Raw genomic sequence first — 18,028 nt, 5'->3', positions numbered from 1 at the left:
CTCCCAATGTTCCCACCAGCACAGGTAATTTTGTTATTCCGTTTGTGCCCTCTGTCTACACCCACCCCTGTCTGCTGTACATAATGGTCCCAGCCCTGGGAGGAAGCAGGCATTTACTTATACAAAACCTTGAGGAAATCCCTACCAATCCTCAGGGCTCACGTTCAGCAGCGCCCAAAACACAAAGGCTATGCAAATCTGCCCAGCCTGCGTTTATCTACCCTCGGTTTCCGTTTGCACCACGGGAACCAGCATTGTGCCGTGCGTGGCGATTATCGCATGTAATTTACATAGAATACGCACAGGAAACAGTGCACTGATCTCTAACAAAGCAGGGAAGAGTCTCTATCGGCTCAGGAGCTATCTGACGGCACAGCAAAATTACAGGTTTAGCTGTGGGGTATTAAACCTACAAGGTGTTTTTTATTTCTGGTGTGCAGGGAACACTATCTCCTCCAAATGTTGCTTGTTTATCTGCCTTGTTTGTTTTATAACCCAACTCCAGCAGCCCCTTTCCGAGAATGCTGCATCTTCGGCCGGGCTAATCTGCCCTCTGCCTGTGTTTCCTTTGTCACTGAATCCATGTATCAACACAGCGAGGTGCAGCCAGATCGAGGAGGTGTGTAATTGCACAAAGACACTCATGCTAATATAGCTGGGAGAGTGAGTGTGTGTGACTGACTCAGCTGACACGAGACATGTTGTGAGTGTGAGGAATGGAAGTCATAACACTGCAGCATGGCTTCATGCATACAAAGGCTGGCACTGTAAGTACTCCATCAGAAACTTGAGCCATGAGGGTGAGATGAGAGATCAAATTCCTGATGCAGACGCTTCACCTGCAGGGCTGCCAGTGGTAGAAAAACCCCACAACTTGCGGCCTACGTTTGGTGGTCATGTAGAGGTCATTGCGCACAATGAATTACTCACAGTTCTCAAGCCAGACGGATGTTAAAACAGTGGTATGCGTTTAATGAAGCCAGCACTGAAGCATAAGAACGTACTACTGCACACGAATAAATAAAAATGTGACAGATTGCGTAAAAAGGTTGAATAACTGATCACGTGGAAGCTGTTTTATTTGCTGAAAATGGGCCAAAATCACGTGTTGGTTGTTCATTCGAAATAAAGCAGATAATGAAGTGGAAAGCGAAGTGGGAAGTTAAAGCAACTCTAAATGACCTTAAATGATTTAATTAACCCTAACCCTAATAAACCTGCAATGTTAAGTGACGCCGTCCTGGGAAATGTTATTGTATCTAAAATCTGCTAAAAGCTAAAAAGGTGCGTTAAAAACATTTGGCTGTATGAACGACACAGGCCGCAAACCGACTGTGTTGAGCCGTGTATTAAATGTGACGATTAAGTAAGGACTGAGGTTTGACTATAGCCTCCCCCACTGCCAAGTTTTATTTAAGCAGAACAGACACCCATCTGATTTTGTTCCCAGAAGACGGAGATAAATACACTACCGTCATGAATACAACACTGATTCTTTCAGAACGGCCCTCCGAAGGCCAGTCACAAGCCTAGCATGGGTTTCTTACAGTACAATAGGCACCCTTACGGGCTTATCATCCCACTCATCTTCATCATTATAATAATCATTGGCGGTATGATGCGGCTCAGTCATCAGTTGCAAGTATGACACCAGTGACTTTTCTATTTCTCCCCAAAAATTTGGCAAACATAAAAGCAGGCCCGCCGCAGCACACAAACTGAGTACTCTCAGTGAGGCACTTTGAATCTTACCTCTTCAACGCATAACCATAAAGGCAAATCTTATTACGCCGGGGTTAGGATTTGATATGGGCGCGAGTGCTTTCATTTGCCGGAGAGCAAATTCTACAGAGCTAAGTTTTTGTACACGTCGAGTTTTGGTGCACCACCATGTCGAAAGAACACACAACCACAAATGCATGACTGTTAACAACTGCTTTGGGGTTTATTTTACAATTGAGAAAGAAATGAAACAAACTAATCGGTGCTAAAAAGTTTTTTTTTGTATTTTTTTTACAATATTGTCGATAAAACATTGAAATGTATAGTCATTGTGCATCGCTTATTTATTTTCCACACCATTTCATGCATCAAATTGGATGCAAGTATAATTAAAATCATTTCTGTAAACCAAGCCAAAGAAGCTAAATTTGTATTTTTCTTTAAAAAAGGACATTTTGTAGCTCTACAGCATATATCTATGTACACCATCTGTTTTTATTTTTTATCATTTTTGTATATAAAATGACAATATAAAAGTTAGAGAATGCACACACCTTAAGATACAAAGAATGTGGAGCCGTTTCAAATGGTAAGATATGTCTTATGGAGTACTGACGTTTCACTGGTATTCATTTACACGTAACGGACTTTTCTCTTTACAGTTGAATAAAGCGACACAATTTAGAAAGAGAAAGTTGTAACAAACCATACAACTGGAAAATTGCTATAAGGTGATACTTCACAACAAGGAAAAGGTTTTTGAGCAAACTTGCATACTGATGGCCATTCATTTTCACTGATTGACTTGTAACCAGAAGCAGCATTTCAGTTTTTCCAATGTTCACATGATCTTCTTTTTTCCATTACACTGACAGATTTATGAGCAGGCCATTCATCATCAAAAACATTGCAATGACAGAAACCCAAGAAGGAGAAGGGGGGAAATAATCCTTGATCTTTCAAAATCTGATTTTGACAAATGTAAGATATTTCAAAACATGGTCTCTTTACAAATCCAACTGTCTAAGGTGCTACTTCAGTCTTTCAGGATATTCTTTCATTCTTTTGGTGTATACATGTAATTTTCACCTTCTTCATATCAAGTATTATACAGTTTTCTCTTCCACCAATTCTTCCCACTCGTCACTTTTACCATTGAAGCAGTAGTTGTATTTTTGCCATGAAAAAGATTAAAATCTTGTGTTTAACCTTGATTCACTAAAATACATGCACAGATCAGACAAATAGCATATAAATATATTACAAAATAAGTGTAAAAAAGCTTGGCAAAACAAAAACAAATTAACATGAAAAGACATGGTCCAGTCAGGCAGTTATCACAACAAAAAAAATTATAAGACTGATTTTTTTTTTCTGACGGCTCAGTTCGGCCCAGTGCAGTAACTGTGAACAATGTCATTTTAGTGCAATGAAATTCTAGTCAGTTCCACAGCTGTCAGTCTTTAACCTCAGCTCGAGACTTGCTTGCTTTAAACCTTCTCCATTTTGTCTAGCTTCTCCAGTTTCTCCAAAGCAGTGACAAACACCAGGTGGTCCTCTGGAGACTTTCCGTGGGTCTTGCTGAGGTGCAGTTTGACTGCGTGTTTGCTGACGAATGTCCGATTGCAAAGTCTGCACTGGTACACAGAGCCTGTGTCGTCCTCTGGCGTGGTCAAGGCTGACAGGGGGCTGCCGAATGTCATTTTATCTGTGATCACCTTTGAGGCAGCCTGCTGCTCCCGTAGGTGCTCAGTTGACAATTTAGACAGGTCCTTCAAGCTGAAGCCCAGGTGAGACTCCAGGTGGCTGATGTAGGAGGAGGGAGTCCTGAACTGAGAGGCACAGTCGCCACAGAGGAACACGGGCTGGCACGAGTCCATGTTCTTGAGAAACTTGGTGCCCCCAGTTCGTCTCAACTGGTACTTGACATTAGCCAGCCAGTGGGATATGGTGGTCATGGAGAGGCCTGTGAACTTACAGATGTGGACCCTTTCTTGAGGGCCCAGGTCAGTCATGGCGTAGCGGCCCTCTGAGGTCTCCCTCAGGCTAGAGGCAAACTGCGCCTGCAGGATGAGAAGATGCTGGGGATTCCAGTTGGACTGCCTCCCTTTCCTCTTCTGCACTGGTGAGAGGTCCTCTAAGGCGTCCTCAAATGCGCTGCCATCGGCATCCGACTTCTCTGAAATGGAGGAGGGAGTTGAAGATTTCGGCGTCAGTCTTCCTGTGAGGTTCTTTACCATATCTGAAATGTCCATCAGAGCATTCTCTCTCAGAGGAGAAGAGACTGAGTCAGAGAGGGAAATGAGGGGTTTGTTGCCATTTACATTATTGTTTGTCAAAAGCACACTGCTGCTGTTGTTATTATTGTTGTTGCTATTGGTAGTGGACTTGTGTTTACTCAGATCTATGGGCTGGTCATTGTTCTCATACAGTTGGAAGTGGTTGATGGGCTCAGCTGGCTTGCCCTGAGGAGTTGGGTTGAAAGCTGGCTTATCCATCATGCTGTTACTAATTTTGTAAAGCATAGACAGTGGATCGGCAGCTGGGCTTACTGGTTTGGAGGCCTTTCCCAGGTGTGTGTTCATGATTGATTGGAGTGCACTGAGAGGATTGATGAAAGGACTTTCAGGTGAGTGATCAGTGATGATGCCAAGGCTGTTGCCATTAGTTACCGGGGACTGGCACACCTCAGAGCCATTCTTTGAGTGATTGCTGTGACCATCTACCAGGCTCTCCTTAGGCTCCTTCTTGCAGATAAGCTCGGAATCTACGCTTCCTGGGCTGCTGCTTCTCAAACCAGATGGTTTACCAACAGAAAGGTCATTTGGAGATGCTAATTGCTCTCTATGCTCTCTCAGTGCAGGGGAAGGAGATTTTACTGAAGATGGGGGTCTGCATCTTTCCAGGCTCACCATCTTCTCCTCCTTTTCTTTCTTCACAGTGGCAGCTTTTCCTGTCACCTTCTCCACAAGCTCCTCCATGGCAGTGACATTGCTCCTGAGGGGAGTAGGGGAGGAAGGGCTGCGAGGTGAGTGGATGACTGCGTTGGGGTCACTCACAAGACCTCGTAGCCCACTGTTAAACATTGGCTGCATCTGGACACTCTGGACTGTTGGGGGCAGGACAGTAGCTGAGCTCTTCATGGCACCTTGCAGCTGGTAGGCTGCATGAATGCTGGGGTAGCCACCCCATGTGGGCGTTCCTGTCTGAGCCTTGCTGATTGCACTGGATACTGTGTTCTCAAGGGATTTAAGAATATCTAAACCCTCTTTAGGCGTCTCCTCCAGATCTTCTTCTCTAAGGTATTTATATGATGTAGTGTCTGTCTCAGATTTCTCCCCCGTGTCATCTTTTTCCTCTTTTATTTTTCTCTCCATTAGCTCACAACCTTCAACTTTTTCATCCTCACCTCCTTCCCTCTTTTCCTCTGAGCAGGAAGAGAGAGCGGGGGACACTGGCTGGGACTTAACACTACTGGGAACAGGGAGTCTAGTGGTGGTCGGTGGTAGTGGGATAGACTGAATCTTCTCCTCTACCACTGGATCAAAGACCAGCTGTTTGCCCTTCTTGGATGCAGAATTTGTGACCTTCAAAAAGTGTCCCGTAACCATCATGTGGGCGGTCAGCTGTTGCAGTGTATCATGCGAACTCCCACACTCCATGCATTTGAGGATCTGCGCTTTACGAGCTTCAAACTGCCATGTGTAGCTGGCACCGTTCTGGTAGCCATAGCGGTTGTTTGGCGTAACATAGGGGTTAGCTGCGGTTTTTGTGTCTTTGCCAACATCCCCAAGAGATACACTGCCACCACCACTACCAGCATGGACGGAATCTGGGGAGCATGGAGACATTATAGCTTCTTGGATAGCACGTTTTTTAGCTGAAGTGGGCACCAGCTTAGTGGCCAACGCTGGCACTGGTTCTTTGAGAGGCACTTTCTGGTAATGCTTGGTCTTGATCATATGAACACTGAGATCTTGAAGAGACTCGAATGAGTGGCCACAATACATGCACTTCAGCACTTTCTGGGCATCCTCTTTCCCCTCCATCTCCATTAAGGAACGCTTGCGTGGTTTGGACCAGCGCTTCCCCTGATCCTCCTCTTTGTCCTTGTTGTCATCTCTATAGTGGCCTGTTTCATTCATGTGGACTGTCAAACCCACTAGTGTGTCATATGCAGCGCTGCAGTCTTTGCAGCGAAACTTGCTTGCACCAGTAAAAACGGAGCCATAGAGCTTGTTGTTCTGCCTGTAGAGCTGCACTGTGCTGAAGAGGCTAGGCTCTGGTAAAAGGTGGTAGGGTGTCTGCTGAAGAGTTTTGGCAAGTGCAGCCTGGTGCCAGTCGTATGCTACACCACTACCATTAGTAGCCACGCCACTGCTGCTTCCGCTGCTGCTGGTCGCATTGTTGCTGCTAACAGCGCTAGCTGGCGTGCCATTAGTCGTGCCACTTGCGCTGCCTGTGTGGTTGACAGTGGTGCTGGAGCTCCTGCCATTATGGTGACTGCTTGCCACATGGACCCCGCCGCTCTTGTTTATGGTCGTAGTTGTGGAGACAGAGGCGGTAGAGACGGGCTCTGGAGTGGTGAGGGCACTGTTGACACTGCCAGCTGCAGCAGGCTTCGATTTCATAATGTCCATTGTGATGCTAGACCAAGAGGCATCTGAGATGAGGTTTGCATAGACGGCTTTCATCTGTGCCAGGCTATCCTGGAAAGAGAGGCCATTGTTGGGACGAAAGGGCAAAGCAGTGCCTTCCCTCTCCTGACCATCCCTGGAAGAGGTGCTCTTGATGTCTGTGAGTCGATCACTGGCATCACTGAGTGGAGACCCGTATCCAGCATCAGGGTTCGTGCCATTGCTGAGTGGCGAGTCTCTGTAGCTAGGTGGTTGGCCTCCATCCACATCTTCCTCTTCCTCGTTGCACAAAAACTCATTGTCCTGGCCATCTAATGAAAGGCCGTCATCCTGTAGATGCTCTTCCTCATCGTGAGCGCCTGCCTTAAGCTCATCCTCGGGCATATACGCTGGAGTACAGAGAGAGAGAGAGAGAGAGAGAGAGAGAGAGGAAGAGAGAGAAGACAAAAATGGGAAAAAAGAAGGGAGAAAAAAGAGGTCAGCTTAGTGAAATTAAACATTTACAGCACACTAACAGGACCACTGTCAAAATAACATGGAATGAATACTCAATGATGGGAAATGTAGGCTTTTATTCTCATCCACTGTGAGTGTGTGTGCGCCTGTATGCATGCATGAGTTTTTGAGTATTTTACACACATGTGGCTCTGAAAGCCAGCAGTGAAAAAAGCCTCCAAGGGAAAAATAAATCACTGAGCTTCTGACAGTTGTCCTTTTCCTTCCCAACTATCTATTCCTCCACACATGCCTCATGTTCCCCAGGAAATGACTGGCTGTTTGGCCTTGTTAGCCAGCTGCATGCTTGCATGTTCAACTCCCCTTTCTCCCTTTCTTTCTCTCTTCCCCAAGCTTTATTGCATCTCACTCATCCAGTCCATAAAGTTCAGCTCCTCACATGCTCAGGTTATGCAACTGAGCGAGGAGGGAAGAAACAAAGCACTGATTTGGGAGATATCACAGCTTTTCCTAACTCAACTCTGATGAGATGAAGGTCATTTTCATTTGAGCTAATAAGCAGGAAATGGCAAAACAATGGCACATGGATTGTTGAAGGGATATGTCTGCGGCGGACAGTTAATGGCGCATGGCATGGACAATGCAAATAAGAAGACAGATTAAAAGAGGAAAGAAGGACTGAAGAAAGGGGCATGAGGAAAAGGAAGCACGCAAGGTTGCAATGTAACAGGTTTATCAGTATAATGTGTTAAGGCAAATGAGATAGAAGCATGTACTATTTGCGTGGATGCTAGCGAAGATACAGCAAGCATCAGTAAGTAAGAGAGACAGGAGCTGGTTAGAGAGAGAACAAGTGAATGAGAAGAAGAGGTGGGGGAGAAAGAAAAAGTGAGCAGGAGGTGGTGGGTTTGTTGGGTGGGGAAAGGGGCTCTAAGAGAAAAGAAGAGAGAGAGGCTGAGGGAGACAGGAAAGACGGCCCCCTAGCTTCTTCCTTTATCTCCTTCCTGCATGGTGAGATGTGTGTCCTAGATGCCAGTATCAGTCTCTCCTGATGAAACAGATGTGCTGTCAACTTCAAACGGCACGCTAACCTGTCATATCATAATCTAAGTGGACATAATACCTGATATATATACACTGGCACCATTTACTGCTGCCTGAGAGGAGATGGGTGGAGGGGGTGGGGGAGGTGAGCAGCTGCACCATCAACTGTGACTGCGTGATGATGTGCATGTGTGTGCGTGTGAGTGCCTCTGTAAGTGCCTGTTTGTGAATGCGTGCGTTGCCCGCATGCTCACCTTCCCATGCCCGTGTGTGTGTGCGCTTTATGCATTTTTCAGCTCATGCACATTTGCTCTTACAGTGCAAACCTGAACCCACCGACCATAATATTGCCTATAAGTCTGAGTTCGCCGTGTGCTACTGATACACCCTTCTCCAAATGAGCAACATACTCCCCTAACGCCTGACAGGATTTCTGTGAAATGAGAGCACTACAGGAGAACCTGGCTGCGCTTCAATCCCACTGACAGACTGAGACCGAGACAGTTTCTAAAACTCCTGAAAATCCCTAACACAGCAGATTAGCATTATGTGCTGTACTCTCTACAACACATCTGCAGAGCGTCTTCTGTTACAGTGCCTACCCACTCACTAACCCGCTTGCAGAAGAGGAGGCTATCAATACATATCAGCCATTTAATATACAAAGCATCCTGCAGAACGGCTATCCATTCTACACAAGCCCACAAGAACAGTGCAAAAATACAGTAGGAATTACCTATGTGAGTCACTCGTGTCAGCACCCGCCAACAAAATAGCTAAACCCCAATAGCTGGCAGTGTTTAATATGAACACACATACACACACACACACACACACACAGAGACAGCAGGAATGAGAAGCAGCAGATCAGAAATATCCCTGGGTGAGTGACAAAACACAGACTGCAGCAGGGAGGGGCTTCGAACGATGAGCAGGTCGCCAGGGAACCCTTTGACGATCCCTGTCAATCAATTCCTGTCCTGCCATGTTGTCATGGAAACAACAAAGAGGGAGATATCAAAAGCACACAGACAAAAGACTGGCAGATACAGACATCTGTAAAAATCACAGGGACCAAGTGGACGGTTTCGCAAACCATAATGTACAACGTTAGTGATGAAATGCGTCTGAAATCAATGATCTCTCCATCTGTTTGGAGATGCGCCGCGTTTTCTGACAAGATGCTAAAATATGAGGGATGAGAGGGGAAGAATATTAAGCGCCGCGGATCAGCTCAATCACCGCGACTTGAAGATGTGTGATTCTGACTGGCGAGCAGATTAAGCTCCTTCTCCCGTCCTGGCTGCACATATGCGGAGCAACACCGGCAGCAAGGGGCGGGCTCGGGGAAGGGGTAGGGCTGGCGTGCCGTCCCTGGCGGTTTGGTTTGCCGAGTGGGTGATGGCTGTGAGCAGGGCCATCTGCACGGGCGCCAAAGCGCCTGTCACTTTTGCTCGGGGACGTGCCGCCATCAAGGAGACAGGCGGCAGCGTGGCCAGGATAGGACTGCAGACTCACTGTCAGAAGCAGCAGCAATCAAGCCCGCCACCAGCCATGCCAGATCACCAACAACACACACCACGGAAGCTAGAATTAGCATCCAGGTGTCACTGATCTTCCAATATCTACACGCCGACTTAATGCACCACTAATAAAAAGGGATTTAAAACGTGGTAAGGACCAAAATAGGTTTGAAAAAGTAGCTCTTTTTATAAATGCACAGTGCACTAATAGAGCAACGTGTACGCTTAATAGTCCTGTAATGCGTGTGTTATCAAAGTTTTTTATGTTTTGGGTTAGAAAACATACTTAGGTTAGGTTAGAGAGGCTTATTTGAGCAGAAATACGAGCTTTGAAAGAACTCAAGTATGTTTTGTTCCCATCTGTCTCATTTATTATTATTATTATCTAACTGAGAGAGTTCCTGAAGGCATACTCCCAACTAATGCACCCGTGAAGCACTCTTGATCCTGTTTTGTACCTTATATATTAAAATTACAGACAATGTGTTATGACAGATTCTGCATTCCCTATCTAGGGTTTGCGCATTTAACGTTAGTGCTCAGAGGCCCCGCCAGAGCTGAGTGCAGTCTCCTGTTGTGGACAAGAGAACAAGAGGCCGTTTGATATGATGTTTTTTTTTTTTTTTTCTGATGGAAAGACTGTGGTGAACGCCCTGTGTCCGGCCTCAACACAACACTGGGCCCCAAAACGGGACAACATGATCGGCGCAAAGCAGTACAGATCATCCCAAAAGCATTCTCCCTCACACGCGGCGCAACTTTCTGTATGACTTGATTTTAGCAAATGATATCAAATGAAATACAACCGGCAGACACGTCAGCGTCTTGGCAAGGAGCAGAGCAGAGACATATCACTCCTTTTCAAAACTTTGCTATCTTTCTCCGCCCTACCCATCCCCCCCCCCCCCCCCCCCCCTCCTTTCCCTTTTCTTTGCCGAGACTCTGCTGGTTGTTAAATCAATAAAACTCTCTGTCAGGCTCGCGGAGCTTCACCATTTGGCCGCTGTCAAAGCCAAACAAACCAGATAAGAAAGGCAGAAAGGCGATGAAACGAGAGAGAGGAGGAAAAAAAAAAAGAAGAAGGAGGGGATGAAACCAGTCAGCCTCCCCTCACCTCAACCAGCAGCCGCATTTCTCCAACACCCCTCCTTCTATTTATTTACACACATTTCTTTATTTATTTGATGTGAGTTTGGGAAGAGGGGGCAATCACTGCAGTCATTTGCGGCACTAATGTCCAATCACGGCCCCCTTCACTCATGTGATTTAGGCAGTGCAGGAGTGGGTTCGCGGCAGAGAAGGACGGGGGGGTGTAGGTGGTGGGTGGGAGCGGGAATGGGGGGGGCAGAGGCCGTTTAGGCCGGGCCCTAATAGGAAACTGGCAGTCTTATTCCTTCCCCAGATTCTGTTTGTCACCCCACTCTCCATTACGTGCCTCTCAACCCTGATGGCTTTGGACAGGAGCTGATCAAAAAGCCATCGCTTGACCTACACGCCGTGGCAGAACGCGACTCGCGCCCTGCACAGGGAGCGGGGGGGGGGGGATGAGACAGAAGAAGAGAAGGAGGAGGAGGAGGGGGTGCACGTCAGTGTATGGTGCAGAGAGGAGAGAGAGGGAGGAGGGGGGTGATAGCTCTCGGACCGGGACAAGAGGGCTGTAAATAAAATGACATTATTATTTCCTCTGTCCCGTCATGTAGAAAAGCCAATTATGGTAATGCTGCTGCCGGCGTGTCAGAGGGAATGCTGGGATGTGCTTCCCGTGAAGCGGCTAACATGAGAGCAATGCCCTGATCAGGAACACAGGCCTCACGTTGACAAGAGACTGAGCAGATAGGAAGAAAGAAGAAATAGGAGGGAGATATGAAGCCAATAGCTAAGCTGTATTTGGACCTTGTTTTCTTCGTGGATAAATATTAAGCTATCTGTACGACACAAGATTTATTTCCCTAGCAAAAAAAAAAAAAAAAAAAAAAGTTTGAGGATCCACAGTCTGAGCCGGACAGAACTGTGACAGCCTGATATTTAAAACTTTTCAGCTGCACTGAGTTGTGGAAATGTCTTTTTATTTTGTGAAAAGTGAACAAATAATAACTGCACGGGTGATGTCACATACAGAGTCTTATTAAGCTCTGCTTCACGGTGTACGGCATAAATGATTGAGAAGCCCCAGCCTAAGAGCAGCTATCGACCTGAAAAGTTCACGAGTTCATGAATTATACTCTGTCGCACCTCAAAATTTGACGAGATGAATTATGCAAAGACGATGGTGAAAGCGCCGGATATTGGGGGGCGAAGGCGATCATTTACTCGAGAAGCTAATTCGCTCTCATCTCAGGCTTCTCCCGGTATCCCGTTCTTAAAATTCCTCCCGCGCTTAGATAGGAGGGCTCTCCTTAAAATAATTCCTCAGCTACCTTTCTCCTTTCACTCCCCTCCATTACCCACCCTTTCTCTTTTCCTCCCACCCTCCTCCTCCTCTCTCCAGCCTTGCTCACACGCCCACATGGGCCCCTCCCAAGCGGAATAATGGGAGCATATGGCCTAGGCAGCACCTACAGGGCCTTAAATAACTGCTGCAGCATTCCAGCTCGCTGTACCAATTTATCTCCCACCACCACCACCACCACCACCCGTCCCCCACCTCCCCGTTCCGCACCCCATTTCAAAACACTCCTAGCTTGAGTTGAGCTCCGCAGACAGTGGCGGATGGGACATGTTGTTCTTCAGACACATAGCTACATAATGGACTGACGTAGAAAGTGGTGTGAAAGTGAATAAGTGCTGTGCAAACAGGATTAGCGTTGAAATTCTGTTTTATTGGCAGGTATTCGGTGAGTCAACCACCAGCCTTTCCACGGCGATGGTTTGCGCTGGCGGCTCTGTGCAGACGCTTCAAGTCATGACGAGCTACACTGGGCCAGTGGCAATATGTAAAGTCACATCGCTGATAGCTTTAGATAGCGGTTTGTTAGCATGCGGATGGCGATAATGAACCACCTGCCAGTCTTGTCCCTCTAAAACCTTGGCCTTTATCTCGACAAGTCCTCGCATAGCGGCGCAGCAACAACCTGAGGTGGAAGTTGAGAGAGAATCTTCTCGGCCTTTTAAGAGACCGTTCTGTTACCGAAGGAGCTCAGGTTCAAAGTCCTTATCAGCCAAATGCATTTTTGTCAAGATTCTGAGGAAGATATGCCGCAGCTGTTTGCTCACGATGCAGGTCGGCTTGCATAAAAACATAAGCATAAACCCCTGATTGTGTCAGCTGACCTTGATCGTTGCTCTGTGACGTAAAGTGGGGCAGACAGGTAGCCGGTGTCAAGCTGGCACAGGTCACGTTCCTGTGTAAATATGCCAATAAACTCCCCCTTATATGACCTTCAGAAAAACTACACGCGGATCAATGTGCGACTTGCGCTGCAAATGTGATCGCGTCTGGGCAGGTGTAACATCCGAGAGTCGAGTGGGCAGATTTGTGTGCGTGCGCGTGTGCGCGTGTGTGCGCGCGCGCGAGAGTGAGGGAGAGAGTGAGCGTGAAAGGTGCTGCTGTTTTATTTATAGAGCGAGCGCTATTTATACCAACTCAAAGATCAGTTCAGAAGAGCTGCTCGTGGGCCACAGCCAAGATCACTCTCCATTACAGCATATGCACAAATCCAAAACACACACACGCACACACACAAAAATCGCATGTGCGCTAGCCGGAGCTGCAGTCGCTATCGTCTCTGCTTTTTACGCATGCATACAGCAGCAATATAGGAGGAATCTGACAGTGTATACAGTGTGTTCGTTGGTGTAGGGGGCGTAGGAGGGATGTAGAGGGGTGTAGGTGGGGTGAGCCCACAGTGACTGACTGAGTGTTCTTCATGGAGTACAGCAGGCTTTAACATGCTCAGGGATCAATACGGTGAACCAGCGCCAATCGATTGCAATTCATCTGGCTTTTTATTTTTTTTTAATTTCATTCTCACCCACTCACGCTGCACACTAAGCTGCAGCCGCCGCCGCCGCTGCTGTCCTGCGAGGCAACACATAAATAAACATACACACATTTACATACGCAAGAACACATAAACACGCTAACACGTACACACACACACACACACACACACACCTGAGCGGAGGGGAACGATTGCACCGTGCACGCAAAAGCGGGTTCAATAAACCCGTATGGAATTTATTTATTTTTATTGAGCATATCAGCCCATCCTGGTCCTCTCTGCATAACAAGGCCTGTATAATTAAACCATAAATTTCAGTGCGCTCCTTTAATTACCACAGACAATGTCAGGAGGCAGCAGAGTAAACAAATGGCTTTGAAGTGAGCAAGAAAAAAAAAAGGGGGGGCTTTGACACAGCAATGGAGAGGCTGTTCATTTTTGGTGGGGATGTTGTTGCACTTGAAAAGGATGAAATGTTCAAAAGAGTGTAGGTGCACGGGGAGTACAGTATGTATTTTTCCCCCCTCCCGCCTTTTCTAAGAATGCTTTTGAGGGATGCAGTTTTGTTGTGGAGTGAGGGGAGGAATAATCAGTGTACCGCTGCAAGCATGACGATGTGCAAATATGTATTTTTGGATGAGCGTAGCACGCTTGTAACTGACTGCTAATAAAGTGCGTGTGTGTGTGCGTGCATGTGAATGCGTATTCAAGCATTTGTTTTTCCTGAACACACAAGACAGAAGGTGTGTTTGTATAATTTCTAAGGGAATCAGGGGTTCTTGTCCCTCTTGACCATGACTGGAGACGTTTACCGAAGTGTGTGTCTCGTATAGTATGCTCATTTGTGTGTGTGTGTATCGTGTGCACGTTTGCACGTTTTAGGTCAATGTCAACACACGGGCCCGCTTCTCAGCAGCTTAGCTAATTACACAAGAGCCCCGAAGGCCACTTAGAACAGGTTAGCTAATTAACAAACAGGCTGATTGCAGATTAATTGAGAGGTGTTCCTAATCTTCACCCCTAAATGCAATGACAAATGCTAACTGGAGCTAATTAGGCCGGTATGGAGAGCCGGGAGTGGAGGTTGTATTTACAGTTACGGCGGCTCATATGGACGTGTGGCTCGCATCCAGCTGCCGCTTGCCGATCTGCCAACAGGTTAAGCAAACAGGAGTTCAGCGAAACTACTGGGAAACTAGTGAAGACTGCGTCACCGGCAGCCAGTTATATGGAGTGGGCTCAATATTCACACACACACTGATGCCAGAATAACTATTATTAACTATTTCAATAGCATTGCTTTGATTGAAAAGGTCTATAATCTTTTCTTTTTTTTTTTTTTAAATTGCCATTTAAATTAGATTTTTTTTTCTTTGTTACTACCATTATTAATTCCTATCATTATTATAACTGGTAGTAAATAGTGGTGAATAATTTTTATATATTTCTTGCCATTTATTTTATTTTATTTTATTTTATTTTTAATTTGCTATCATATTACCACATTTATTTGCTTTTACTTCCCCCCGTAACACACTGTCGCTGAAAGCAGACCGTTAAGGCTATAATGTTTGCAGTTGACCTTTCAATGTGTGCGCATGTGTGTGAGTGTGTGGGCGCATTCACGCATGAATGGTGCGCGTCGAACATGAAACCTGAAACGCCATGGACACAATGGGTTACGGCGGATTACAATGGCGAAATGAAGAGAAATAGGCCCCTCTGCGGGGATCTGAACCAGCACCCATCTGCGGACGATCACCTGCCAATAGAAAATAGACTTCGCCGCACCTCCTCCAATTTTCGCAGCCACTAAAACCACTCCCCGAGGTCCGACTTCTTCCAACTTCCATCTGCCTGGATAAATTTATCATACGGCTCCCCCGTCTATCACCGCACACCTGTGCCTTTTTAAGCTGCCCACCCTCCCCAAACACACACGCGCGCACTCAGATTCCACCTGGCCTCTTTCAACCTCTGACCCCACCCTCACCAAAGTCTCCCTCGTTCCTATAATCCTTCCTTCCATCCATTGACTTCGGAGCTCGCCTCTTTCTTTCGCACCACCTGCGCTTTTAAATCCCCCACATCAGGATGGACCATTTTACCTGAGCGCACACGCTCGCACGCTGCCAATAAATACACACTGAAGTGCCTACCTCCGCGCGCACGTCCGTGCCCGGATCCCAGGGAGCGCACACAAAAACACGAGTGTGTACAAACACACGCACACGCATGCACTGTCCCTGACAAGACAACAGCCAGCAGCAGCTGCTTCTATCTCCTAGCAACAGCCAGCCTGATAGATGACCCAACGATGGATAATTACCGTAAATCACCACAGCTCACACACTAAAGGAGAGAGAGAGGGAGAGCGAGCGAGCTGGAGAAAGACTGAAAAAGAAGTAGGGAGGGAGCCACTGGGAGAGTGAGAAGGGACTGAAAGGGATCAGAACTAGAGGGCTGGGACTGGTCATGTGTGCACTAATGCACCTTGATGAGCTCAAATTCATCTGCCTCTTAAAGAGCACTCACACACTGAGGGGCGCAGACGCGCCGTCTCGCGCATCGACGCACACTCATACGCGGACGATCCACGCAGCTTCGTTCACTCAGCGCGGCGCACGAAAAGGTGCAAATCTGCACTAATGTGCTTAAAATACACACACACATCAACAGCTCTGTCTCCGTGTTATCTGAAACTAGCCGCCCCGCCTTCCCGCAGAGGGTACGTGTCTGTCACAGATTCACAGCTTTTACTGAGCACAGGTCAAAGGTCAGGAGGTGCTGTAGATCGGGTCAGAATAGGTAATATAGATATAATATAAGCACAAAACAACCGTGTATTAAGGCTGGCAAATTATTTTTGCTCGGTGTGGATTTTTTATTTTATTTTCGAAACCTGATCTGCACCTTAACGTGTCCCTTTTTTCATTTGATTTCAGAATGTCTGACGACGCCTATACGAAAATGATGAAACGCATTTCCATAAATCCATACCCGACTGACGAGTCGTCTGCGCTGCATGACGTCTAAATTTAGCAACATGACAAACTACCTCCAGAAGTTTTAAATAATTGCACTCTGAACAAAGTTTACTCCAAATTATCAACAGATCTTCGATATGCACACGCAGCTGCTCCATTTACATCCCCTTCATTTTCTGCTCTCCCAGACATGCAATCTGTCCCTCTCTTTCCCTTCTTTCTTTCCTCGCTCCCCCCCCCTCCCCTCCCTCTCCCACCACTCCCTCCCTGTGCGAGTCCTGGCTGCTGCAGACATTTGATCTGGCTGCCTTGTGATAGATTGACAGGTAATGAGGAGGTTGAAGGGGCGTTGGAGACAGGAGCAGGTGTTCAGCACAGTCTTTTTGGCCAGCGCTAAGCTGCCATGTCCTTCACTGCTGCACCGCACCACTCTGCTTCCTCCCCTCTCTCACTCACTCTTTCCCTCCTTCTTTCCTTCCTTCTTTCCACCATCCCCCCTTTCTCTTCCTGCGAGAAGAGGACTATGCAATCCATCACGCGATGACACGGTCGGACATAGACTGTCTTTATATGGGGAAAACGCATGGGCCGTGGAAATAAATAGAGAAACGAACATCGAGTCCCATGCTGGCAGCAGCAAAGTAGGCCTTGCGCTGATCAGTCAAACTGTGTCGAGGAGAGAGGATGAGACTGATCTGGAACATTCGGTGGAGGGGAGACTGATACAGGCTTTTAATATGGCAATAGTGGTGCTGACATGACTTTTACAGTGTTACAAAAAAAAAAAAAAAAGTCACCTGTTTCCTTTTATTCGTGTTCCTGTCAAGGCTGGAAAAGCATTTCACCAGACACGTGATTCCAAAAGTCACTTGAAAGTCAGATTTACACACTGGCATAAATGTTTAGTGTCTTAATTACACCATATGTAACGCGTGCTGCGTATCAGTCTACCGCTACACCAAGTCCCCCTACGTTTTGACCTGTTTCGAAGCTGCTGACACAGCAAGGCAGCGCCGTGCGTTATACCTCACAGGCTATAAGGAGAAGTAAAGCAGAGAGGAGGTTATGACGAGTGGAAAGACCGGGCAGATATCTAAAAACGAGGAAGGCCTTCGCTGGAGATCGTTCGCTTCGGTCCTCATTTCAGGGCGAACTCCTGAATCGTTGCTTTGTTGCATTCGAGTGCCGCTTTGGTTGAAATTTTCACAAGTTGAATATCAAGTAAACCACAAAAAAATCACAAGGTTAATAAGCTTCAATGTCAGGAATGTGCTGCAGGAAGAGTCTTTGTTCTAGGCCTGATCTTGTTGCTAACCTAATTCATAGCAGGTTTAACCGTAAATGACCTCAGCTTGCCGGGGTAGGGCTGGATCATGTGATTTTTGATCACGTAAGTCATTTTTTTTATTTTTTGACTGTACCAGGAAGCTTCTGCTTCGTCCGGTTTCTGCGTGACATATGGCCACACAGGGCCATACGGCAGAGACTTTAAAAAACACCTCAAACGCAGTAAGGGTGGAGCTTGTTCTGTCGCCAGTGGACAGAGACCGTTGGAGAAAAACAGGGCTTCAGGCCATAAATCCACCCCTCCAGTTTACTACCCAACATTAAAGGACATGTCACCCTCCTAAATCACCGCACCGAGAGGAGACAGCAGGGCTAAAACAGGGAGCATTTGCATGTTCCCTCAAACATTCCTGAGAGGTGAACACACCATT

General features: G+C 46.8%; 1 protein-coding gene across 2 annotated transcripts in view; it reads right to left on the bottom strand.

Annotated features, from left to right (window-relative positions):
* Window positions 1-1,920: 1,920 nt before the first annotated feature.
* The window catches only part of LOC125016990 (teashirt homolog 1-like), a 37,145-nt gene continuing 21,037 nt past the window's right edge, over window positions 1,921-18,028 (bottom strand). For both annotated transcript variants that reach the window (XM_047599799.1, XM_047599798.1), the window contains exon 3: window positions 1,921-6,748. In XM_047599799.1, coding sequence (XP_047455755.1) covers window positions 3,213-6,748 — 3,536 coding nt within the window. In that variant the 3' untranslated portion in view covers window positions 1,921-3,212. The remainder of the gene's footprint in view (window positions 6,749-18,028) is intronic.

This window comes from Mugil cephalus, chromosome 11, assembly GCF_022458985.1.
Source record: "Mugil cephalus isolate CIBA_MC_2020 chromosome 11, CIBA_Mcephalus_1.1, whole genome shotgun sequence".
Classification (NCBI taxonomy): Eukaryota; Metazoa; Chordata; class Actinopteri; order Mugiliformes; family Mugilidae; genus Mugil; species Mugil cephalus.
Note: the sequence above shows the minus strand (reverse complement) of the source record. Positions and strands in the feature narration are given on the sequence as shown.